The sequence below is a fragment of the Phyllostomus hastatus genome, unplaced genomic scaffold (assembly GCF_019186645.2).
Source record: "Phyllostomus hastatus isolate PE091 unplaced genomic scaffold, TTU_PhHast_1.1 phas_scaffold_501, whole genome shotgun sequence".
NCBI lineage: Eukaryota > Metazoa > Chordata > Mammalia > Chiroptera > Phyllostomidae > Phyllostomus > Phyllostomus hastatus.
The window spans coordinates 8,294,699-8,320,746 of NW_025334033.1; the positions used below are offsets into that span (position 1 = coordinate 8,294,699).

The 26,048-nt window shown below is 41.4% G+C and overlaps 1 protein-coding gene across 1 annotated transcript in view; it reads left to right on the forward strand.

Annotated features, from left to right (window-relative positions):
• Positions 1-25,864, forward strand: part of EIF2AK4 (eukaryotic translation initiation factor 2 alpha kinase 4) — a 101,934-nt gene extending 76,070 nt beyond the window's left edge. Inside the window, exons 27-39 of the mRNA XM_045822521.1 lie at positions 206-271; positions 3,000-3,170; positions 3,565-3,699; positions 5,425-5,532; positions 6,163-6,291; positions 8,746-8,832; positions 17,039-17,151; positions 20,011-20,069; positions 21,012-21,109; positions 21,867-21,935; positions 22,420-22,464; positions 24,459-24,577; positions 25,640-25,864. Coding sequence (XP_045678477.1) covers positions 206-271; positions 3,000-3,170; positions 3,565-3,699; positions 5,425-5,532; positions 6,163-6,291; positions 8,746-8,832; positions 17,039-17,151; positions 20,011-20,069; positions 21,012-21,109; positions 21,867-21,935; positions 22,420-22,464; positions 24,459-24,577; positions 25,640-25,697 — 1,257 coding nt within the window. The 3' untranslated portion in view covers positions 25,698-25,864. The remainder of the gene's footprint in view (positions 1-205; positions 272-2,999; positions 3,171-3,564; positions 3,700-5,424; positions 5,533-6,162; positions 6,292-8,745; positions 8,833-17,038; positions 17,152-20,010; positions 20,070-21,011; positions 21,110-21,866; positions 21,936-22,419; positions 22,465-24,458; positions 24,578-25,639) is intronic.
• Positions 25,865-26,048: the final 184 nt, after the last annotated feature.

A 26,048-nucleotide genomic window follows, 5' to 3' on the forward strand; every position in this document is an offset into this window, starting at 1 on the left:
TGTCAGGGCCTTTCAAATTGTAAAACAATGTTAGTTTTATGTGAATTGGAAAAAAAAATTTGTAAATTGCAGAATTATTCCATCCTTCATAATTAGGAGCAGTTTATCCAAAATAAAGACTGTACTTGTCAGAATTAACCTGAAAATTGTATCTTGTTCAGGACCACTTGATCACTCTCACTGTTACCTTTTTCTTCTGCATTAGACAGAAAAGCTGACGAGGAAAGAAGTGGAAGCTAAATTTTGTAATCTCTCTTTGTCTCCTAATAGTGTAAGTACCTCCTAATGGAGTCATTACAGCTCGCGCTCTGAATTTGTGATACCAGGAAACATCTCCGGATTCTTGCTGCAGTAAGGCAGCCACACTTCCTGCTACCACCTCGCAGATGCCATTTTCCCTTGAGTGTTAATAGGTACCATGGCAACCTCTGGGATTAAGGAAAGAGAGAAAAACCAGTGTTGTGATCAAAGAATGCCTCTCCATGCTGCTGCTTAATGTGCTGTAATCATCATGTTCGTTCTCCATCACCAGATGCCTCTCTTTCACACCCTGTGTAGAGGCCGTGGTTGGTAGAGCCTCCTGCTGAGCAGATCTGGTACTCACTGTCCTCTTCTGAAACAAAGTCTATAGGGCCCGAATAAGACACACAGAGCTCTGCAGATTCATTTGGGTATTCATCCATCCCACACCCCACTGATCCCAGCTGGGTCTTGAATTAAAGCTCTTGCTTTTCTGGTACATTTCCTGCTCCTAAAATCTTGCATTTGATCCCACTGGGCATGAGAACTATCTCCTGGGGTAACCAGGTTTGTTGTACTCTCTCCGCAGTCATCAGATTGGGCCCAGATCTTTGGCAGAGTAAACTGTACTTAACTGAGTTGCTGAAAAGCAGAAGACAACAGGGATTTCTTATATTTTCCTGAATATTTATATAAGAGAGATTTTTTAAAAAATCTTTCCAGAACCCTTGTAGCCCTTGGACTGACACACAGTTACATGATCCTGTGGTGATCAGCGGAATTCACATATGGGATAGATTAAAATATGATTATCCACAGGTCAGGCAGAGTCACTCAATCTCTTGGACACTTACAGTGTGGCAGGCAGAGTGCTAGGGATATAACAAGTAGGTTGAGGAGTCCACAGACTGCTTTCAATTCTTAACTAGTATTGGCCTTTAAAAAGCCACGAGGGGATGTAGGCAGCATGTATCTACCCTCCGCTCTTCAAAACAGCTTTCACAGGGCACACGTAAACCACCGTTTAGGAGGTCCCGCAGTCCTGGCTGGTGTGGCTTAGTGGGTTCACCAACCCTGCGAACCAAGGCGGTTCGCTTCCCTGTCAGCACAGGGCACCTGTGCCTGGGTTGTGGGGCCGGTTTCCCCTGTTGGGGACCTGCGAGAGGCAGCTGATCAGTGTTTCTCTCCCTCTCTTCCCCTCCCTCTGAAAAATAAATTTTACATATCTTTTAAAAAAAAAGTCACCCCTACCATTTGCAGGCAGGGAAAGTAAAACAGACACATAGCACAGGGAGTTCTAGAAATTCAGGCTCAATTTCCAATGTTAAATATTGGAGGAGATACTGATGATATGCAAAGAGACCCAATGATATAATATTCTAATACAAAAAACAGTATTTACTTAATACCCTAGACATGTACACAAGACATACCTATGTGCACAAATAGTTTGTATATATAAATAGCATAAAGAATCTACTCAAGAAACTGCCTGATTCAGCATTTCTCTACCTGAAGGTTCAAGCCCAAAAGGTTCTTTGAACTAATGTCACATTTCAAAAAGATTTCCCTCTCACACAGGAAAATGACATTGGTTGCTAAAGTGTCAGCTTCTTTTTGCTGATCTCTACCCACTGGTCATTTGATGATGATGATGATAAGCGTTAATTCAGAGTTATGGTTGGTCAGTTTAAAATGGAACAATTAGTATCTAATAAAGACAGTTGGTATTGTCATTATTTAAAAATGGAACTCCAGGATATATAAAATGGAGTAGAAATATTACAAAACAGTTTCAGATATCTGGGCCAGTCTTCTTATTTTACAGAGGAGGTGCTGAGGCCCAAAGAGATATTGTGGGTTGTCCAAAGTGACATGGAGTTAGTTGGTGACAGGGTGAGGACCCAAACCTGGGGACGCTGACTCAAATGCTTCTGGTTATTTTATTAATGGAGGAATTTAATGTAAAGGTTTATTGAGAAGAAATAATTTTATTAAGAAAAATTAAAATGAGACTATTTAAAAATTAAAATAATTTCTCTTTAGTAAGAGAGTATAGGAGATTTTAACAATTTGGGGGTTTTTTAAAATACAAATGATTAGTGATTATTATATTAAACTATATTAAGCTGACTCTTCATTCAGCTCTTAGTTTCCAGTTGCCAATTTAGAGTTGAACCAGGTTCTGCTTGCCTACAGCCTTGATATAGCTATAATCTTGTTTCTTAATAATTTCCACTGAAGCTCCTGTTAGTTTTCTCTGAGATGCATTCCCCCAGCCACAAATAAGAATCATTCAAGCAAAGGAAGGAGAAGGGATTTTTGACTGACTTGGTGTAGTATTAGAACAAGCCAGACTTTGCCTTCCTGCCCCCACCCCGCACTTGTGTGCCTGTAGTAATGGGAATATATGAGAATGAGGATGGAAAGGGGAACAATGCTGGCTTGAGAATATATAATGGAGGCTCTGCTAGAGCCAGGGTCTGCTCTGCTGGGGTCAGCATTAACTATGAGTAAGTGTGTGACTAAAAATGGACTGTGAAGAGGTGCCTGAAGCGCTTCTGCGAGGTGCTTTAGAGTTGTTGGAAAAGGATAATCCTCATTTGGGATTGTGGTAAAGGCTAAAATAACCAACTACAAAATCCTCCTCTTGGAGATGCAAAGGTTCTGCCAGGTCCCCCCTGAGTGTACAAAACGCAGTGCAAAGTAAGTCTTCCCTGCTGTGGACTGGAAGCTAACTGTGCCTCTTTGCTTTCCAGCTGTGTCGACTCTACAAATTTATTGAGCAGAAGGGAGATTTGCAAGATCTAACACCAGCAATAAATTCATTAATAAAACAGAAAACAGGTGTTGCCCAACTGGTGAAGTATGGCTTAAAAGATCTAGAGGAGGTTGTTGGACTGTTGAAGAAACTTGGCATCAAGTTACAGGTTTGGCAACTGTTTGGTTCTGGCAGTACAGACTTGTAGCATTAATAACAGCACAAGAGGGAAATGGGCTTTGTTTTATTAATGCTAATAATGTTTTATTTTTCCAGAAGAGCTCTGCTTTCTACATTTTGGAACATGATATCTAGTAATAATTCTGGCTTAAGTCAGAATTTCTGTGCAAGCATCACAATTCCTATTGTGCAGCAATTCTTATTATGTCTGCCTCAGAGAAGTGGTTATTCTTGAAGAGGGCAGTTTCTTTGAGTTGGTGGGCTGTAGCGAAACAAACTTTGTGCCAGATCTTACAGAATATTTGGTTTATGCTAATAGGTTGCCCTGATGCTGTTGATAGAAAACAGTGCCTTTGACATGTTTGTGGCGTTTCCCGGGGCAGGTCCTGATCAACTTGGGCTTGGTGTACAAGGTGCAGCAGCACAGCGGGATCATCTTCCAGTTTGTGGCGTTCATCCGACGGAGGCAAAGGGCCGCGTCTGAAATCCTTGCGGCCGGTGGCCGATACGACCTGCTGGTAAGGGCTGGCCCTGGATTTGTGGATCTGTTCCGGCTTCATTTTATTTCTTTCTCAACTTGTTATTTTGAAAATTTTCAGACCTACAGAAAAATTGAACCAGTAGTACAATTATAATTGAACACCCATATATCTTTTATCTGGGAAGAGGGATGGAAATGTCTTGCGGGCCATACTTGTAATGTTTTTGAAGTTTTATTTTAAAATAATTATAGATTTACAGGAAATTGCAAAGATAGTACAGAGAGGCTTGTTTACCTTTACTTCATTTCTTCCCATAGTTAAATCTGGCATAACTGTATTAAAATACCCACACCAGGAAGTGGGCATTGGGTTGCTGAGGGTGTATAACTCTGGGCCATTTGACCCACATGTGGATCCCGTAACCACCATGACGTGTGGAACCCGTGTCTGCCTGTGTGTCCCTTACCCCACCCACCCTGCGATGTGCTGTGCTACACACATTGAGACCCACATCAGACAGTGTTATGTTTATTCCTTTGACTCGGAGAAACTCAAGAGAAGAAGAGAGTCTATTGTATTTCCCCCACATTTCTGGTTTCTGATGAGAAATCTGCTGTTATTGGAATTATTTTTCCCCTATAGGAATGGTGATTCTCACTCGATGGTTTTAAAGAGGTTTTTTTTTTCTTTGTCTTTAGTTGGAAGTTTAGTTATGGTGTTTCTTGGCTGGAACAGGGCAGGTATTGTCTAAGTTTTCTATGCTGCTGGGTTGCTCCTTTTTTGGTCTTTTGGCCAGAAAAAGTAGGGGGTTTGTTTGTTTGTTTAATTTTTTATTTATTTATTCTTAGGGAAGGGAGGGAGAGAGAGAGAGAGAGAGAGAGAGAGAGAGAGAGAGAGAGAGAGAGAGAGACATCAATGTGCGGTTGCTGGGGGTTATGGCCTGCAACCCAGGCATGTACCCTGGCTGGGAATTGAACCTGCGACACTTTGGTTCGCAGCCCGCGCTCAATCCACTGAGCTATGCCAGCCAGGGAAAAATAGGTTTTCATCAGGGCTTTTTTGTTGTTTCTCTTTGGCCTGTCTGGGTTGCAGGTTTCTCCAGCACCCAGTCCAGCATAGGTGGGGTAAAGACCAAACCCAGGGAACTAGCCACACGTCCCATGGTTCCTGGCTCCTTTCTACTTCCGAATCTTTTAATGTTCGTTTTATCTGTAGTGTCCAGGAATTTTCGCTGTACTTAGCAGGAGGAATAGGGAGAAATGTACTCACTCCTCTTTTGGTCCAGAACCTGTATGTTGCATTTTAAATTGACTACTAATATAAAATAGTAAAGAGAAACAGGTGGAATTAATTCTAATAATATGTTTCACTTAATACAGTATATCCAAAATATTATTTCAACATGTAATTAAAACTTTAAAAATTATTAATGAGCTATTTCAGGTTTCCTTTTTTATTCTGAATCTTTGTGACCAGTGTGTATTTTACATACCACACACTTCAGCTCACATTAGCCATATCTCAAGTGCTCAAGCCACATGTGGCTAGCAGCTGCCATAGTGAGCAGTGCACTTTCAGATGTGACATTGTCCTAAATTTGCACACGTGCTTGCTTCTCACTTGTCACATACACACACACGTCTTTTTGTTGAACCCTTTGATGATAAGTTGCTGAGAGTGCATGCCCTCTAAACATTGCTTTGCCCTTAATTACAATTGCTTTTCTATTTCGTGACCAGACCTGTATGTCTTTCTCTGCAGATTCCCCAGTTTAGAGGACCACAGGCTCTGGGGCCAGTTCCCACCGCCATTGGGGTCAGCATAGCTATCGACAAGATATCTGCTGCTGTCCTCAACATGGAAGAACCTGTAAGTTCTGCGTTTTCTTTCCAGTGTGCCTCAAGTTGCCTTTTATTTTGCAGTCATGTACGTGGAACCCCCAGATACAGCAGTGATAGACTAGGATTTGGGAGCTCATCTTTGCCGTGATAGAGAAACCCAAAACCTGGTGTGAATCCTTGCATTTCAGTTCTCAGGCTCTAGCTGGGGGACCTCAGACAATCCACTCCTCCTTTTCTAACCTCACTCCCCTCATCCGCAGTGACCTATATAAGTGGGAAGTGTTATAGTTGTTAACGGACTCATACCAAAGCCCGTTGTTCAGAAATCCTCCTGTAGTCTACAGAACTAAAAATGGTTCTTTTTCCATTGTGTTTCAGGCAAGATTAGTTTTCTCAGAGGAAAAGTATCTTTCTGATTAATGGCTTAGGGTAACTGAAATAACTTCTAAAAACACTAATATTAAAGTTTTTTTACTGTGCTATTTCTTTCTTTTTTTTTTACTATATAATTTTGAAGCAAAGGCTTTTGCACAGATGTTGCTGCACCAGATTTCAAAACCCCTGTCTTCACATGAGCACTGCCTCCTTCCTGGTATTGGTGCCCCCACATGCCTGCAGTCAGGTTCTCCTCCATGTCACCACTCTCTTTCTGACCCAGGTTACAGTGAGCTCTTGTGACCTCCTGGTTGTAAGTGTTGGCCAGATGTCCATGCCCAGGGCCATCAACATCACCCAGAAGCTCTGGACGGCAGGAATCACGGCAGAAATCATGTATGACTGGTCACAGGTAATGAGACAAACGGCACCGCGGAGTGGAGTGCAGTCACGGCTTCCACGGCAGCTCGTCCTCCCCCACCGTGGGTTCTCGAATTCTTGCAGTCACAGTTGCTCCCTATATGCCTTTCTCATGGCCGCAGTAACAAATCACCACACACTTAGCAGTTACAAACAACACGGTTTATTAGTTGAGTACATTTCTGGACTTCAGAAGTCTGAAATCAATAGTAACTGGACTCAACTCAGAGTGTTGATAGGGTTGTTCTTTCTGAAGGCCTTGTGGGTGGAGTCCACTTCCTGGCCTTTTCCAGCTCCTGGAGGCTTCCCCCTGTTGGGAACCACACTGACTGGTATCAGAAGCTGAAACCCCTGCCTAGACTAAGGCTAAGGGAACGCCCTTGGAACCGTAAGCCTGCAAGGAGACAAAAGCTTATCTCCCTGGCAGGAGTGCTGCTTCTGCTGCTTTATTCATAACTGAACTCCAAAAAGCTTGGTCGGTTAGCCAAAGACGGGTAAGATTCCCCACGGGGAGGGGAACGACCTAAGACAGGCACGATCACTTGGGAGGCCCCCCAAAAGAAGGACTTGGGGGGCTGCAGCAAAAGGGGGTGATGGACCCTCGCTCCTCAGCTTTAACATAGCCTGAGTTCTCAGCGTCTGGGAGAAAACCTCCTTGTCTCCTGGTTGCCTTAGTTCCCTTGCTCCACCTAAGCCTGAAACAATGACAGGGTGGTGCAGCTCTGTGCTGAAAAGGGCGGATTCCCGGGTGATCAGGCCTAAGAAAGAATATGTAAATTACTGTGAAACCTTCTTTGTTTAGAATGCTCTCAGTTGAATGAGAGGGGTCCAAGGAGGAAGTTAGTTTGTTCCTCAAAGTCTTACAGCTCTTTGACACCACTCAAAATAGACTGGCAGAGTTCCTTGTTTTCTATGGTTCCTTACTTCCCCCTAATGAGTCCTGTACTTTACCTGAATTATTATGCAAAATGAGCCCAATAAAAGCAGGTATGGACTGTAAATCAGTGCACTCCCCACTAGGGGGGGTGGCCATTTTGTTCCTACTTCTCCACAGAAACTAGTCTGTCTCTGTGCATGTGTTTTTTCTCGAGTGTTTTTCGGCGAGCCATCCGCAGCGTTCCGTGGTCACTGCTGGCCGGAGACCCCCACGCAACATCCCCCGTTCTTTGGCTCCTGCCCCCATCCTCCATCTCAAACTTGGCAGTGTAGCATCGTCCTTCCTCTCTGACCTCTGCTTCTGCCCTTACATCTCTCTAACTCTGACCCTCCTGTTTCTTATTACAAGGACCCTTGCAAGTACACTGGGCCCACCCAGATAACCCAGGATAATCTCTGTATCTCAAGATCCTTAACTTGACCATATCTGCAAAGTCCCTTGTACCACATAAGGTAACAAATTCCTGGGCTCTGGGGATGAGGATGTGGACACCTTTGCCATCCATTATCCTGCCTACCACACTCCCCAGAGGCGTTCTGTGTCTACTGTGTTCCTCAGACTTCCCGTACGTGACTGAACCCCTGGGCAGCCATCAAGTTGTACGCATGTTCAGCCACACTGGGTGCCCCAGAGCCTGAAGAGATAGATGCCTGGGGAGGCAGACCCCCTCTCCCTGTGGCTCTTTTCATATCGCCTGACAAGTTGTTTCTGAAGCTGCCACTGTCCGTTTTTGTGTTACGTAAAAATTCATGTCAGAAGTGGGCTGAGCAATAGTTTTTAATCATTTCAGAGCAGTATCCTCTTCCATATGTTAACTTGCTTCTTAAATAGTTAGAGAAGTGCTGTGTCTTCCAGTAAAATGTAACAGTGACTTCAGTCCTGCCCAGTGACATCCTCTTGCAAGCTTCTCTGCTCCGATGTTCTTTGCTTTATCATTCAATTCTGCTTTTCACCTTCCATTATTTTTTGCCTTTGCTTTCTTCAAAAACCTTTCTTGTGTGTGTATGTTGTATAATTCCTGTATGTTGCACCTCCCATTAAGATTTGAATCTTCTGGAGAGTGAGGGGGACATGGAGCAGGGTACCGGGGGATAAATGGTGATGGAAGGAGACTTGACTTGGGGTGGTGAGCACACAATGGAGTGTAGAGACGATGGGTTGTGAAATTGTGCACCTGAAACCTGTATGATTTTGTTAAGCAGTGTCACCCCAATGAATTCAATAAGAAGAAAAGGAGGGGGAAGATCTGAAGCTTCTGAAAACCTCTTACTATGTTCTGACCACATTGACAGCCCACGGCCCCTTAGAACAGCAGTGAGAGTAATGACAGCAAGAGAGGCCTTACCCTTCCTTCGAATTCTGTACAATGCTTGCTTAATATTTATAATCCCTAAGGTCAGCATGTTCACTTTGAGAATGCAGTTGAACACAGTGTTTTCATTTTTTTTAATTCCTTGAAGCTGCCCCAGGTGCTCCATGTTTATTTCATACACTGTTTGTTTATTTCAGTCCCAGGAGGAATTACAGGAGTACTGCCGACATCACGAAATCACCTATGTGGCCCTCGTCTCAGATAAAGAAGGGAGCCATGTCAAGGTAAAGACCAAAGGAAAGCTTTCCCAGTTCAATAGATTTCCAAAACTTTGTGTTGACTATGGAGTACCCGACTTCCCACTTGTACGTGGGTGGAAGTCCATCACTTTGCTCTCCCTCTGAATTTGCTGGGCTTGTTATTGGAGAGAACATACAATAACAAGGAGAGAATCTGAACATTTCCTTAGAACTTAAGAAAAAACTACCTTATGTTTTTTTCCGTCTAAGAAAATAAAAAGTAATAATTAGAGCTGATACTGGTGACTGACAAATTCCCTGGCTGCTTACTAACCAGTTTTACTGTTGTGTTTAACTAACAGTGCTCAGAATTATACGACCCCATAACCTTTATTTCTGTTTTTAAAGGGAAAAAATCAAAATCAACCTTTTTCTCCTTGTTTTTCTCTTACAATGTCATTGTCTAGTTTTAATGAGTGTAATATTGGCTGCATAAAATGAATTGGACAGTGTTCACTCCTTTTCTGTTTTCTGGAGAATTTTATTTAGAATTGGTGTTATTTCATTCTCATATGTTTGGTAAAGTTCACCAGTAAAGCCACGTGGGCTTAGATACAGTGTTCTTCAGGTCGCCTCTTTCTTCATGAGTGAGTTTTGGTAGTTCATATCTTTCTTAGAACGTTTCCATTTCATAAGAGTTTTCAAATATTCCCTGTTCTCTCACTTCTGTAGGGTCTGTAGTTGTGTCCCTCTTTCATTCCTGAATCGGTAATTCATGTCTTCCATTTTTTTTTTTTTTTTTTCTGATCAGCCTCACTAGAGGTTTATCAATTTTTGTCTTCAGAGAACTAGCTTTTGGTGCTGAGTTTTCTCTGTTTTTTGTGTGTGTGTTTTCTACTTCTTGATTTCCGTCCTTTTTTTTTTTTTTTTAAGATTTTATTTACTTGTTTTTAAAGAGAAGGGAAGGGAGAGAAAAAGAGGGAGAAAAAGAGCGAAAAAGAGCGATGTGTCCTTTGTGAGAGATACATGGATTGGTTGCTTCTCACTTGCCCCCTACTGGGGACCTTGCCCCCACCCCAGGCATGTGCTCTTACTGGGAATCAAACTGATGACCTTTCAGTTCACAGGCCAGAGCTCAATCCACTGAGCCACACCAGCCAGGGTTCTATTCTTTATTATATTTTCTATTGTGCTAATTTTGGATTTGGTTTATTCTTTTTAAGTTTATTCTCAAGACAGAGCTCTAGATCAGGGTTTAACAAACTCCAACCTGCAGGCCAAATCTGGCCTATGGCCTATTTCTTACAACCTGTGAGCTACAAGCCCCTTTTTTGCTCTTTGTGTTTAAAGAAGAAGTGTGAGACAGAAACAAGGTGTGGCCTGCAAAACAGACTTTATTATCTTGTCCTTTACAGAAAAAAAAAAAAACAAAGCTGGCCACCTGGCTTAGATCACAGATTTTCTTCTTTTCTCAGTATAAGCATTTAATGCTATCATTTTCACTCTAAGTACTGCATTAGTTGCATACCACACACTTTTAATATAGTAGTTTTATTTTCACTCATTCAGAATATTTTCTAATTTTCTTGATGATTTCTTCTTTTATCCATAGGTTATTTAGAAGTGTGTGTGTTTTAATTTCCAGATATTTGGGTATTTTTTAGAACATTTCATTAAGGATTTCTAGTTTAATTCCTTTGTGGACAGAGATCATACTCTATGTGATTTCAATACTTTAAATTTTATTGAGACAAGTTATAAAGCCCAAAATATCTGTTATTGTAAATGTTTCATGCACACTTGGAAAGAATGTGTATTCTACATTGTTAGGAGTGTTTAATAAACATCAATTTGGGAGGTTCTGGCCAAAATGGAGGCATAGGTAGAAACACTTCACTTCCTCACACAACTAAAAGAAGAATAAAACCAGTTTAAAAACAAAAAACAACTAGAACTGCCAGAAATTCAAACTGCATGGAAATCTGACAACCAAGGAGTTAAGGAAACATTCATCCAGACTGGTAGGAGGGGCGGAGACAGGCAGCTGGGCAGAGAGGGCGCAAGGCAAGGCAGCAGCTGGCAGACAGGTGGGTCGTACATTCATTCGTGTGCCAGTAAGCCAGGAAGAACCATTGGAGTGTGAGACAGACCATAAAACCCAGGGTTTCAGTGCTGGAAAAACACTCAAAACCTCTGGCTGTAAAAATCTGTGGGGGTTGTGTCAGTGGGAGAAGCTCCCAGTCTCACAGGAGAGTCCATGGGAGAGGCCCACAGGGTCCTAGAATGTGCACAAACCCACCCACCTGTGAATCAGCACCTGAAAGTGCATAATCTGCTTGTAGGAAGTGACAGAAAGTGGGGCCAGAGCTGAGCCAGCTGCATTGTTCCCTCTCGGACCCCTCCCTTGCATATAGAGCCATAATGCAGCAAAGAGGGTTTCCCTGCCCTGGTGAATACCTGAGGTTCTGCCCCTTACTACATAACAGGTGTGCCAAGACAAAGAAATATGGCCCAAATAGAAGAACAGATCAAAACTCCAGAAAAAGAATTAAGCAAGGAAGAGATACACAACCTATCTGATGCAGAGTTTACAACACTGGTAATCAGGATGCTCACAGAACTGATTGAGCTCAGTCACAAAATGAAGGAAGAGATGAAGGCTATACATAGTGAAATAAAGGAAAATATACAGGGAACCAACAGTGAAGGAAAGGAAACTGGTACTCAAACCAATTATTTGAAACAAAAGGAAGAAATAAACATTCAACCAGAACAGAATGAAGAATCAAGAATTCAAAAAATTGAGGAGAGGCTTAGGAACCTCTAGACAACTTTAAATGCTCCAACATCCGAATCATAGGGGTGCCAGAAGGAGAAGAGGAACAGCAAGAAATTGAAAACTTATTTGAGCAAATAATGAAGAAAAACTTCCCCAATATGGCGAAGGAAATAGATTTCCAGGAAGTCCAGGAAGCTCAGAGAGTCCCAAAGAAGTTGGACCCAAGGAGGAACACACCAAGACACATCATCATTAAGTCACCCAAGATTAAAGATAAAGAGAGAATCTTAAAAGCAGCAAGAGAAAAAGAGACAGTTACCTACAAAGGAGTTCCCATAAGGTTATCAGCTGATTTCTCAAAAGAAACCTTACAGGCCAGAAAGGGCTGGAAAGAAGTATTCCAAGTCATGAAAGGCAAGGACATACATGCAAGAATACTCTATCCAACAAAGCTATCATTTAGAATGTAAGGGTAGATAAAGTGCTTCCCAGACAAGGTCAAGTTAAAGGGGTTCATCATCACCCAGCCCTTATTACATGAAATGTTAAAGGGAATTATCTAAGAAAAAGAAGATCAAAAACTATGAACAGTAAAATGATAACAAGCTCACAACTATCAACAAAAGAACCTGAAAAACAAAAACTAAGCAAATAACTAGACCAGAAACAGAACCACAGAAATGAAGATCACATGGAGGGTTATCAGTGGGATGGGGGAAGGGGAGAATGGGCTGGGGGGAGTTATAGAGAATAAGAAGCATAATTGGTAGGCACAAAATAGATGAGGGTAAGTTAAGAAATAGTATAGGGAATGGAGAAGCCAAAGAACTTATATATGTTCAGCCCAAGGACATGAACTAAGTGGGGTGGGCAGGGAGAATGCGGGAGTGTAGGGCATTGCAGGGAGGAGTGGGATAAAAGGAATAAAAAAAATGGGACAATTATAATAGCAAAATCAATAAAATATACTTTAAAAAATAATACATGTCATTCTGTTCATGTTAGTTGCTTAAATCTTCTATATCTTTACTAACTTGTTTTGTCTATATGTTCTGTCAGTTACTGAGGAGCATTAATCTCCAGCTATAATTGTAGATTTATCTGTGTCTCCTTTTAGTTCTATCACTTCTGCTTCGTGTATTTTGAAAACTGTTATTTGGCCCTGGCTGGTGTTGCTCAGTGGACTGACCTGTGGACCAAAAGGCTGCCATTTCGATTCCCAGTCAGAGCACACGCCTGGGTTGTGGGCCAGGTCCCCAGATGGGAGGCATTTGAGAGGCAGCCCATTGATGTTTGTCTCACACATCAATGTTTCTCTCCCTCTTTCTCCATCCCCCTCTAAAAGTAAAATAAAATATTTTTTAAAAATGAAAAGAAACTCTGTTATTTGGTGAATATACATTTAGGACTTTATATCTAATTGATGAGTTGACCTCTTTATCATGGAATGTTCTTTATCCCTGGTTTTATTTCTTGCTCTGAAGTCTTTTGGTTAGTGTTTGCATGGCTTACCTTTCTCCATCCCAGCTGCGTCTTTGTACTTAAAGTGAGTTCTTTAGAGGTGGCACTAGCTGAGTTTTGTTTTTTTTGTTCAGCCTTTTAAAAACTGGAGTGGTTAGGCCATTTCTATGTGATGCAGTTACTAGAATGGTTGAATTTAAATCTATCATTTTACCGTCTATTCTTTTTTCCATTTTTTCTGTTTTCTTGCCCTCTTTTAAGTTCTTACTACTCCATTTTTATCTCTACTATTGGCTTACTGACTATAACTCTTTGTCTTTGGTGGGACTTTTTAGTGACTTCTCTGGGGCTTGTAGGATACATCTCTAATTTATTACATTGTACCTTCAAAAAATATTATATACCTTCACATATATTACAACAGAATACTTCCATTTTCCCTTTCATCCATGGTGCTATTATTACCAAATATTTTTTCTACCTATGTTATAAATCCCATAGTGCATTGTCTATATTTTGGTTTCAATTAGCTATCTTTTAAAGAGTTTTTTAAATAAAGGGGAAATGTCCTTTATACTTACCACACATTTACCATTTCTGAAACTGTTTATTCCCTTGTGTTGAGCCAGATAACATTCTGATTTAATTTAACCTTCTGTCTGAAGAACTTCCTTTACTATTTCTGGTTAGTGTAGGTCTGCTAGTGATAAATTCAGCTGTTATTGGTCTGAAAAATCTTCATTTTACCTTTATTTCTTTTTTTTTAAGATTTTATTTCTGGAGAGAGGGGAAGGGAGGGAGAAGTAGAGGGAGAGAAACATCGATGTATGAGAGAAACATTGATTAGCTGCCTCTTGTAGACAGCCCAGTCGGAGACTGAACAGACATCCTTTTGCCCTGCAGTCCGACACCCAACCAGCTGAGCCACACTGGCTAGGGCATGAGTCATATTTTTGTTTTACCACTTTGCATTCCTAATAATTTTTGATTGGTTGTTGGAAATTATGAAGTTTACATTTTTGGGTGCTGGGTTTTGTTATGCTCTCGTAAACACTGTTGAACTTTGTTTTAGGTTGTAGTTAGGATCCGTGGATTCTGTGTGACCCTTTGAAGGCTTGATTTTAAGTTTTGTTGGGGCATGTTCAGGGCAACCTTTAGTCTTGGCCTAATTTAGTCCCTAGAAAGGCACCCTTTGGAGGATTCTGCCTCATGCCCTATGTATTACGAGCTCTCTCTACTCTGGTAAGGACAGGAACTATTCCCAGTCCTGTCAGTTCCAGAAATTACTATGCCCACTGATTTTGGCAGCTATTTCCTCAGCCTTGGGTGGTTTCCTCTCACCTACGCCAGGTCAGTTCTCTGCCAGAGATGTGAGTGGACTCCTCTGCAGACCTTCAGAAATCCTTCCTCCTCTGTGAGTGCAGCTCTCTCCTCTTTGGTCTTCTGCCCCACCATTTCTAGCCCACTCGGCCTGCCTAAATGTCAGTCCGTCTCCCCAGCCAGCAAGACTCCCGATCTCTGTGTAGGAACCCCTTCCCAGCACTACAGTCTGCAAACTGCCTCACACAATGACCTGGCACTTGTAGGCTCACTTTGTTCCCCTTCTCTCAGGGATAATGGTCCTCCGCTGCTTATTGTCCAATGGTCTAAAAACCATTGTTTATGCTTTAGGTGGTTTTGCAGTTTTATGGCCAGAAGCTAGTTCTTGTAGTGGTTAATCCTCATGGACAGATTTGAAAGTCCCTACTGCTAGCCTGCTTATTAGTCACAAAATCATGAGTGACCCTAAGTCCCACTAATCAGGCCTCTTCCAGAGCAGCGATTGCTCCTGCAGTATTACCAAGAGATGACTGACTAGTCTCTGCTAGATCATTGCAGTGCCATAACGCAGCGCTCTGATGGCTAGCACATTTTGGAAACTGGCATCAGAATCTGCTTCCCAAACTTTACACTCACGGGTCCTGGTTCTACCCTCTGGAGTAGTCAAGGTAACGCATCGAATTTTTCCTCCTTCCCTCAAGTACTTTCGAATAAATTTTAGGAGACAGCTGCCGTGCCACTTTAACTCCTCTTTTCTGGTGTAAACATTCCAGTTACTTAAGCCAATCCGTGTAACATGGTTTCCAGATCTTTGACCCTCTTAACCTCCTCTAGACACACTTAACTTTGTCAGTGTCTGTCTATAAAAGTGATACTAAAGTTCTGCAGAGTGCTCTAAGCACGTTCTGACTAAATGGGAAGGGCCTCTGACCTCCCTCAATCCAGATACCATATTTCTCCTAATACAGCCTGTGAGCGAACTCTTAGCAACCATGTGATTCCTTTGGCTCATGCATACTGAATTCAACTAAAACCCATTAGACTTTTCTTTTTAAAAAAAATTTTTTTCAAAGATTTTCTTTATTTTTTTAGAGAAGGGAAGGGAAGGAGAAAGAAAGGGAAACATCAGTGTGTGGTTGCCTCCCATGCGCCCCCTACTGGGGACCTGGCCCACAACCCAGGCATGTGCCCTGACTGGGAATCGAACCAGTGACCCTTTGGTTCACAAGCTGGCACTCAATCCACAGAGCTACAGCAGCCAGGGCCCCATTAGGCTTTTTACAGTTATTACCATGCCTGACTGGTCTCCTACAATGGAGGCTTTACTTTCAGGAGTTCATCTTTATCTCCATTAAATGTGGCCTTGTTCACTTCAACATCATTCCAGCATGCCCAACTTTTTTCAGTCTTGCTTCTGCCTCTGTTAATGATGGGTAATATCATCATCATCATCATCATCATATTTGAAGGGCAAGGCATCACTTCATTCATCCATTCAGCAGCAAACACATTTAAGCATTCAGTGTGGGAGGGGTTAAATTTAGGTCCATGATGGATACAGAGACATTTAAGCCCCAGGTTCTGCTGTCAAGGATCCTGCAATCTGGTAGGAAACATAAGACATTTGTGTATGATTATGACGTAGAAAATGCTAAATGCCATAAAAATCTTACAGAGAAAGTTCTCCGAGGATTCAACAGCCTAGCAGATTATTTCAGAGCTAGCAAGGATGTCTTCAGAGTGGCGGTGAGATTTATGCTGGATTATCATGGATAGGCAGGATATAGGTATGTGCTGAAAGGGACTCTTAAACTGAAAGAATAGCAAAGGCAATGGTAGTTCTTTCATTAGGTCATCTGAAAGATATAGGCAGGCCAGCAGAGCACTATTCTGGTATTACCCTTAATAGTCAGTTTTGGGTGAAGCAGGAAGATTGTAAAGAAGGGGACTTCCGCCAGAAAGAGTGGTTCTAGCTAGATTGTGGAGAGCCAAAATGTCCAGTCAAGAAATTCGGAGTTTATTTAGTGATTAGCGGGGAGCCACTGTATGTTTTTAACAGAAGGAGAGATCAGAATTGTGTATGAGAAAACTAACTGGCAGGGATTTGTAGTGTGGAATGGAGTGAGGGAAAACCGAAGACAGGGACAGCAGTGGGAGGAATACGGGCCAGCGCAAACCGAGGCGGAGTGCTGGCCAGAGTAGTGGAGATATGAAGGGCAGGCACCATAGAAACAGGAAGACAGCACCTGGGTTTGAAAAGGAGCGGAAGGAGTTGTAGGAACCTTGGCAACGGACCAGAGGATGTTTAGGGGAAAGAATGTGTGAAAGAATGACATGAAATAGGAGCTGGTTTGTCTTTTTTAATTCTGTCACCTGTGATAAGCTATTTTGGTCTAGACTTGCATTTTTCAACAGCCACACTTCGACATCCTGGGCCAGATGACTCTTGGGAAGGCCTCTGTCTTATGCATTACAGGATTGCTAGCAGCGTGCCTAGTTTCTACTCACTGGATGCTCCACAGTCCAGAGCTCTCACAACCAAAAATGTCACTGAACTTGACCAAATGTTCTATGGGAAGTAAGATCGCCCATGGTTAGGACACCAACTTCAACTGTTGCCTTGTCTGACTGTAGTATTCTAATTTAGCCTGTTGGCTTCCAAAATGATGGATCTGTTTCATTCTCTTTAAGGTTAAGTCTTTCGAGAAGGAAAGGCAAACAGAGAAACGCGTGCTGGAGTCTGATCTTGTGGACCACGTTGTGCAGAAACTGAGGACTAAAGTCAGTGATGAAAGGACCCTCAGGTAACCTTAATAAACAAAAGCCCAGAAAATCAGCTGCAACTTCCTGCATAGAACATATGCACATTCACTTTACAAGTCAGCTGGACCCTTTTGGAAATAAAGATCGGTCTGCATTACTCTCAGTGAGCCGTTCTGTTGCTTCTGAGCAGCTCAGCAGTTTAACTGTGTGGTGCCCTGCGTAAGACTGGCCATATCTTATTTTCATCAAGTGTTCTCCAAAACATGTCAAGGATATTTTATCATTTTGAAAGGCCTCAACTGCCAAACTCTATCTGCCATTATCTTATTTGGTCTGTTAATCAGTGAATTTCAGTAGTGTTTTGTCAATTAAAGGTCAATATGTTCTGGGAAGAGATCTCATATACTCATGATAGGAATGTAAATTAGTTCAGCTTTCTACATAAGAATTTAATACACTTTAGCCTTGGCTGGTGTGGCTCAGTGGATTGAGCGCTGGCTTGCAAACCAAAAGGTCACTGGTTGGATTCCTAGTCAGGGCACATGCCTGGGTTGGCAGGCCATGTCCCTAGTTGGGGGCGTGCGAGAGGCAACCACACATTGATGTTTCTCTCACTCTCTTTCTCCTTCCCTTCCCCTCTCTAAAAATAAATAAATAAAATATCTTAAAAAAAAAGAATTTAGTGCACTTTAAAAGCCTTAAAACTAATTAAAAAAAAAGATACAATGACCCCACAATTCCACTTTCAGGAATTTATAGTGAAAATTATTCCACAGAGATAGATAGATACACAGATGTCTATCAAGGCACTGTTTATAGCAGCAGTTCTCAAACTTCTTGGTCTCAGAACCCACATATACCCTTAAAAGTTGAGGACCCTGAAGCGCTTAGTTTATGTGGATTATATCTATCAATTTGTGTTAGAACATAAAATGTAAACATTTTTAAATACTTATTTTAAAATAACAGTAATACACTCATTACATGCTAACCCAAATAACATATTTTTAATGGAAAACAACTGTATTATCCAAAACAAAATGAATTTTGTGCGAAGAGTGGCATTGTTTCACATTTTTGCAAATGTTAATGCATTATTTCACATCTCTTTAACTTCTTTAATGCCTTAATAGAAGAACCTAGATTGTTATACCTGCTTTTGCATTCAGTCTGTTGTGATACCACACATCATGTGGTCTCTGGAAAATTCCATTGCACATTCACGAAAGGATGACAGTGAAAAGGGTAATATTTTAGGATTATTGTGAAAATAATTTTCACCTTGCAAAACCCCCTGTGAAAGGGTCTCAGGGACCTCCAGGGGTCCCTGGACCATACTTTGAGAATCTTTCATGTATAGTAAATATGATACTCATTACTAGAAGACTGTTTGAATTATGATACTGTGAAATACTGTGCAGCCTTTAGTTCTAGTAAAGCCGAGTTTATCGCCATGGAAGGATTTCCACAGATAGGATATACGGTATGATCCCTTTTAAAAAAAAAAATTTATTTATTGATGACAGAGAGAGAAAAAAAGAGATCGAGCTGTCACTCCACCCATTTGTTTTTACTGGTTGCTTCTTGTATGCGCCCTGACCAGGAATCAAATCTGCAGCCTTGGTGAATCAGGACAGTGCTGTGACCCACTGAGCTGCCTGGCCAGGGCCTGATCCTATTTTTATCTCAACCAAAATGCATAACCCATACATATAAAAAAATGTCTGGGATGATGTACCACATTTTTAACTTGTAGTTATTTCTGGTTATTGGGATTACAAGAGGTTTAATTTTCTTTTTTGTGTTCTTATTAAGGTCTTAATTTTCTTAAAGCTGTTCTGTATATTTGTTACTCTTGTATATATATTCATAGTCAGAGAATAATAAATTTTTGGCTTACATCATCATCCTCAACCAGCAGCAGTTGTGCCCTCCGAGACTGTGTTTGCAGGTGTTTTTGGTGGTTACAGCCAGGGGTGCTGTTCGTGTCTAGTAGTGGCCAGGGGTGGTGCTGACCGTTCCACAGTGCACAGGACTCTGTTGGGGGACTGACAGCCCCCCAACAAAGTATTATCTGGCCCAAAATGTCAATAGTGCCAAGACTGAGAAATCCTGGCTTATATAAATGTTTTTTGTTTCTTTACCTTCTCTGGCTCCACCCACTCCAGTCTGCACCCCGCTTGCATAAATTCATCATCAGGCTTTTTCTGAGGTAGTATGTTTCTAAACTAACCAAGTATTAGAGTTGCAGATCCAAATCAAAGACAGTGATTTCAAGAAGACAAAAAGGTCAGTTAATTGTGACTGAGTCCATGAACATTATTAAGACACTTAATAGGCCAGATAGAATTTAATTTTAGAAAGAAAGGTTTAAAATCTTTCCTCTCATATGATTATTTTCCTGTTTTCCCAAGATGGAGTGCGGTTGTGTCTCTCAAAGGCTGTAAATTCACAGTCTTTAAAGAACATTCATTCACAGCTTTTGAAAGGATCTCCTTGTTTACTAAATGGTCTCCTGTGGGTGATCGCCAAGGTTGCTGCCATAATGGAGGCGGGGCCTGCTGATGCTAATGTTTCCTTGTATTGTGAGGGGAACGGAAGGAACCACCCATTATATTTCGATGAAATTAGCTTCTTACGTTGAGCCAGGGTTTCCAACCCAGCTGAATAAACAGAATGTTGTCTTTAGGCATTTGTTAATTTGAAATGACATCCTTACAGTTTTTACCTGCTCTTGACTAAGAGCATAAGTGCAAATTTGTTGTTTTTCTTTCACTAATAACCAATATTTATATGAAATACTTTTACATTTAATAGAAAAAAATGGTTCACTGTAAGTAATTTGTGTTGCTTTTGGCTTATTGACTGTTTTCTAATTGTTTTTGTTTGGTTGTTTTTAGAGAAGCTTCCGATAACCTTGCAGTACAAAATCTGAAGGGGTCATTTTCTAACGCTTCAGGTATAATTACTAATTATAATCTAAATATAATAATGCTTTTGTGTGTCTTTGCTGTAAGCACTTTTGACTGTGGCTAACTCCTTGTTGCATGAAATACATATTTTTAAAATAATATATATATACGGTTAATTGTACCAAATGAAATTTATCCATGTTTTGAAACTCACACCCTAGAAAATGAGAAAATGACAACTGAGCATTTGACTTCTGATCCTGGTCTTCTTTGTTTTACTGTCTTATTTTCATAAGTAGTTCAATCAGTTCAAAATTCAATAAGTACTTCAACATAGTTTATGGTATAGATTAATTAAATGAGGGCCATATTCCTGGAAGTTTCCCCCACTCAGAGGATTGAAGAAAAGTATTTTGAAATCCCTTGAAGAAAGACACTATATACATTTTATTTTCATGAAAGCCAAGCGGGAACAATGGTGCTAGTTATGCCTTCACCTTCATCACATGATCATACTGAAAATGAAATGCCCAAATTACGTCCACGAGAAGATATATTTGGTTCTTAGCAGAATTAGGTCTTTTTGGTTCACTTCTGTTAGCACTGACTCTCTGGCACCTTCAGGTTTCAAATGCTTTGAGGGTTTACAGGAAGTCCTAGAGTTTCAGAGATAATGTTTGATTTTTTTCTAAGGTTCATGAGGTTTTGGTGATTTGTGTTGCCTCCCTATGCTTTTCTCAGCTCCCAGTCCCACCTGAGCAGAGAAGGCTGTTGGTCTTGACAGAAGCATAAAACTGCTGGGTGCTGGGGTCCTGGGTTCTCCCTGGGCAAGTGTGGGCAGTTGCAGAGAGAGGAAACAAGGCCCAGACATAATCTAGTCCATAGAGCCACCCCAGGGTGGGTTCTGTTACATCCCCATCATTTCTGTGGTGTGTTACAGAACATAGGACCAGATAAGGCCATGAATTCTGAAACTCTCTCTGTTCCAGGTCTGTTTGAAATCCACAGCACAGCAGTTGTTCCTACTGTGAGCGTGGTGGCCCCGGAGAAGCTGTCAGCCAGCACTAGGCGGCGATATGAAACTCAGGTACGAGGCAGAGTTTCCCAGGCTTTCTGATGTGAGCCACAAAGGAGGAAGAAAACTGGAATTAAATGTATTTAACGTGAGCGTTAGTAATGTACTGCAGACACATGGGAGAGACAGAGATCAGTGTCTGCCTCACGGAGGTGGTCCCTCAAGGACTGAGACAGGCTGGGAGGCAAGGTTAGGCGTGCGAGCGGGAGGGACGGAGCCGATGAGCACGGTGGACACTGGCCTCGCCTGGGAAGAGAGGAGTGCTGGAGAGTGGCCATTTTTCAGAAATGTAATTTGAGATACGAAAGATCAGATTACCTCATTTTTGTAAGCTCTGCCGTGTCTCAGGATTTTCGTGGCAACTTATTTTTCACAGCTTTCTACCATATTTCAGTCCCATGTTTTCACTGCTGTCGCCTTCCCCTTTCCCAAACCTCGCCTGGCACGGAAATCTCCCTGCTTCCTGGCGCAGGGCCACTGCTCTGGGCCTTTCCTGGGCATCGTCTCAACATTATACAGAAATAAGCAACTACGTGAATTATTAAACAAAGTATAAGGATAAACTATGAAATCTCATTGCCCCTGAGATCATAATAGGATACACATACATCTTTCTGAGGTGGATTAAGAGCAAGTCCTAGGGTAATATTTGGGATCCCTTCTAGGCTTTGGTTTGTCATCTGTAATTATTTCCTGGGATAGAAGATAAAATGACAAGAACAATGGCTTGATCTGACAGGTTCTGAATTCCGACATGATTTCTTGTTAGGTACAAACCCGACTTCAGACGTCCCTTGCCAACTTACATCAGAAAAGCAGTGAAATTGAAATTTTGGCTGTAAGTTGCTTTCTTTAACACTTTGAGGATGGCTTCCGCCCAGACTGTCAAAGTAGCTCCCTCAGAGGTCAGGGCTTTTTCACCCAGTGTCAGCCGCTTTGGGGTGCAAGCCTATTACCACTGATGGGAACCACATGGAATTTAAATCTGTAAAGAACTGGGGAGAAAATGGAAGGTTTTATGTTTGTTTCTCTTACTGTCTTCCTGTGCAAGATGAGGGGGGAGTGAAAACAAAGATCATTTTTTAAACGTTTGAGGCCTTTGGAGCGCGTGTGGTTTGGGAACGAGGAGTGTCGGTTCACCGGGGCTGAGCCCTTGTCCATGCACAGTCCACTGAGTCTGCTTCATGGCTCACACAGTGGCTCCCCAGAATCTGCCAGCCCTGATCATGTTGCTCCCTCGAAGTGATGACATCACCATAAGTCATCATTATGTGCCACTGTGGGTTCCCTGTCAGGTGACATGCATTTTTATGTACTAACAGGTGGATCTCCCCAAAGAAACAATCTTACAGTTTTTATCATTGGAGGTAAGCAAAATGAACTCTTCTGCATTATGGCTTTTAAAGTCCCAAGGCTCTGCCAAAAGAAAACTGAAAATGGCATTATTTTCTCAGTAATATTAGGTATTTCTAATGGCAGTTCCAGAAATTTGGTAACATTGTTCCTTCATGTGACATATAGTTTTCAGACTATAAGACACACTTTCCCCAAAAAATTTAGAAGGGAAAGGGGGTGCATCTTATAGTCCAAATGTAACTTACCTGGCTCGCTGGGGGGTGGGGACGGCCTATGTTATTTATGTTATTAAATATTTTACCACATTTTTCACTTCAAATTTTTTTTTCCTATTTTCCTCCTCTAAAACCTAGGTGTGTCTTTGGTCTGGTGCATCTTACAGTCCAAAAAATTAGGTATATTACTAAATCAGATTGAAGGAATAATACTTTTCTAGTAACTATCTTCTAAATTTCAGAGATTATTTAACAAATACCTAGTGCTTTTATTCAGTGTCAGGCTCAGGCAGGCCTTGTCCTAAGCATTTTATAATTATTAAAATAATTTAATCAAAACAACCTTAAGAGAGAGGTACTGTTGTTATTATCCCCATTTTACAGAAAACAAAAGTAGAAAGGTTAAATATCTTACTCAAAGTCAACCAACTATTAAGTAGCAGAACCAGGATTTGAACCTAGGCAATGTAGTAGCATATAGGTTCTTAAAAATTATACATGCTCTACCCTGGCTAGTGTGACTCAGTGGATTGAACGCTAGCCTGCGAACCAAAGGGTTGCCAGTTCAGTTCCCAGTCAGGGCACATGCCTGGGTTGCAGGCCAGGTCCCCAGTAGGGGGAATGGGAGAGGCAACCACACATTGATGCTTCTCTCCAAAAAAAAGAAAAAAAAACAACTGTACATGCTCTGCTGTTGCAAACCTTCATTCCAACCAGGAAAGCTCATTTATGTAACTATATGGAAGATCTTTTTGTAAAAAGTAAGTTAATTTAATTGTCATATTTTATTTTTTACAGGTACATACCCCAATTATCAAGTAACCAAATAAGAACTTTTAAAAATTTGAATAGTTAAACCTTTGTTATTAAGAATGCTTAGTAACTTTGATTCCCAGTCAGGCCACATGCCTGGGTTGCAGGCCAGGTCCCCAGTGGAGGGCATATGAGAGGCAACCACACATTGATGTTTCTCTCCCTCTCTTTCTCTATCCCTTCCCCTCTCTGCAAAAATAAGTACATAAAAGCTTTAAAAAAAAAAAAAAAAGGAAAGTGTCCTGGCTGGTGTGACTCAGTAGATTGAGTGCAGGCCTGGGAACCAAAGGATCACTGGCTCAATTCCTGGTCTAGGGCACATGCCTGGGTTGTGGGCCAGGTCCCCAGTAGGGGGTGCATGAGAGGCAACCACACATTGATGTTTCTCTCCGTCTCCCACCCTTCCCCTCTGTCTAAAAATAAATTAAAAAAATATTTTTAAAAATTTAAAGAATGCTTAATAGCTTAATCTTAGCTATAGGTGATTTTTGCAACATGTCACTTCAAAGAATACTTTGTCTATCCAGAGTGTTTAGTCACAGATTAAATCAGATGAAAAGTGAACCTTGTCCCAGAAGTAACATTTCATACTGCATTTTCTGTGTTGTCTTGTAAATACCACTATACTGACATTGTATTGCTTTATGAACCATTCAAATGGAATCACATCAGAGGTGGTATGTCCATTTTACACAAAGTAAACAATAGGTAGAAATAACTGGTCTAAAGTCACATCAGCACAGTGTGGCTGCAATATTGTTAACCAGGATCTAATAAGGTAGTCTGTTGTAAAGAAAACTGATGTTTCAAAGGAGGAACCCCATCAGTTGCCCCACCAGTCCTAGTGTCTCCCCCTAGAATGATTTCTTCACTATAGTTAAAGTGGGGAATGGCATTAGCCTTTCATTACTGACCCAAAAACAAGCCAGTTAGTAAACCCTAGTACCTGTTGTTAAGCCTGATCTGTTTTTTCCTAGTGGGATGCTGATGAACAGGCATTTGACACAACCGTGAAGCAGCTGCTGTCACGCCTGCCAAAGCAAAGATACCTGAAATTGGTCTGTGATGAAATTTATAACATCAAAGTAGAAAAAAAGTAAGTTATCACTTAGGCATCACAGATTTCAAAACGGATTAAAACTTAAGGATTTTAAAGTGACATAGTATACAAGGGGGGAACCCCAAAAAACCCCGGAATTATCTTCTGGAGGCGGGCTCCTTGTGGTACAGGTTTCCCCTGCCAGGTGACTGAGTGTTCTGGGAACCCATCTGTATCAGTGTCCCAGCTGGTGGTGGTGTGAGAGGCTGTGCTTGGCTTCAGTGAAGAATTTTTTTGAAGACTCTTGTCAATACATTTGCCCATTTCATTATGGGTGATTCACAAGCTCACCTGCCCACACAGAGTGATATTCAGCAGTTTTTGACCAAAAACATCATGACCCCTATGCCTCACCCTCCCTATTCACCCAATCCCGCCCCAAGTGACTTTTTGTTTACCTGGATGAAAAATGTCCTCAAGGGGAAATGTCCTGCCAGTGTAGACAAGGTGAAACAAAAAACCCCAGAAGCACTAACAGGCATCAAAATCAATGAGTGCAAAACTGAGCAGTGGAAAAGTTGCAGTAGGTGTATTGCATCAAATGGAGAGTACTTTGAAGGTGACTGAAGTTTAAACATGTAATACACAGTTTTTATAAATAAATGTTTTTTGAGTCCCCTCCTCATACTGTCCTGTCCTGTTGAGATTTGGTGGCTGATAAGCTGTTATATTAGAACTGCAATGGTAACCACTTAATCTTCCTCAGAACTGTGTCACAGCCAGTCTTGTCAGTAACAAAACAGGCCCCAGGGAAAACTGTCCCCATTATTAATCACCCAGGTAACTCCTAGAAATGTTTAAATATTTAAAAACAGCTGTGACAGTCTTGCTTTGTCCTCATGTCCCAGGCCACTTGTTCCTGTGATCCTCCCCTAAAGGCAACGGCAGGTGGCCCCTCTCTAAGACCTTTGCTACAGACCCTAGCCAGTTCACAGCCTTTGTGAAACTTGTGTAATGCTTCAGTGCCTAGCCTTCCATCTCTTTTACTCTGAAAATAATTCTTCATTAACCTTGTTCTTCACCCGTTATACTGACCCTGCCTTTTCCTTTCTTTTGCAGGGTGTCTGTGCTGTTCCTGTACAGCTACAGAGATGACTACTACAGAATCTTATTCTGATCCTGAAGGAGTCATTGCATCGTGCAGACAGGAGCTTACACTATAAAATGTTGTACATTCATTGTAACTTTACATTCTTAGATGTTTCACAAAGTGGAGCTTTGTTTTTCATGTGTTATATACATATATAAATTTATCTTTTTGAGTATAATAAATGCTTTCATATATTTGCTGCTTTTTAATTGCAAAGGTATTGACACTAAAGGTTTTGTGGAGCTAGGAGAGGAAAAAAACAGCCTTGTTCTTCTTACCTTAACCCTACTGAGCACATGAAAATGTCCAAACTGAAGGGCACAATCAAATATCATTAACTTACAATCTTTATCCTTAATTTTGTAATATGTTTATCCA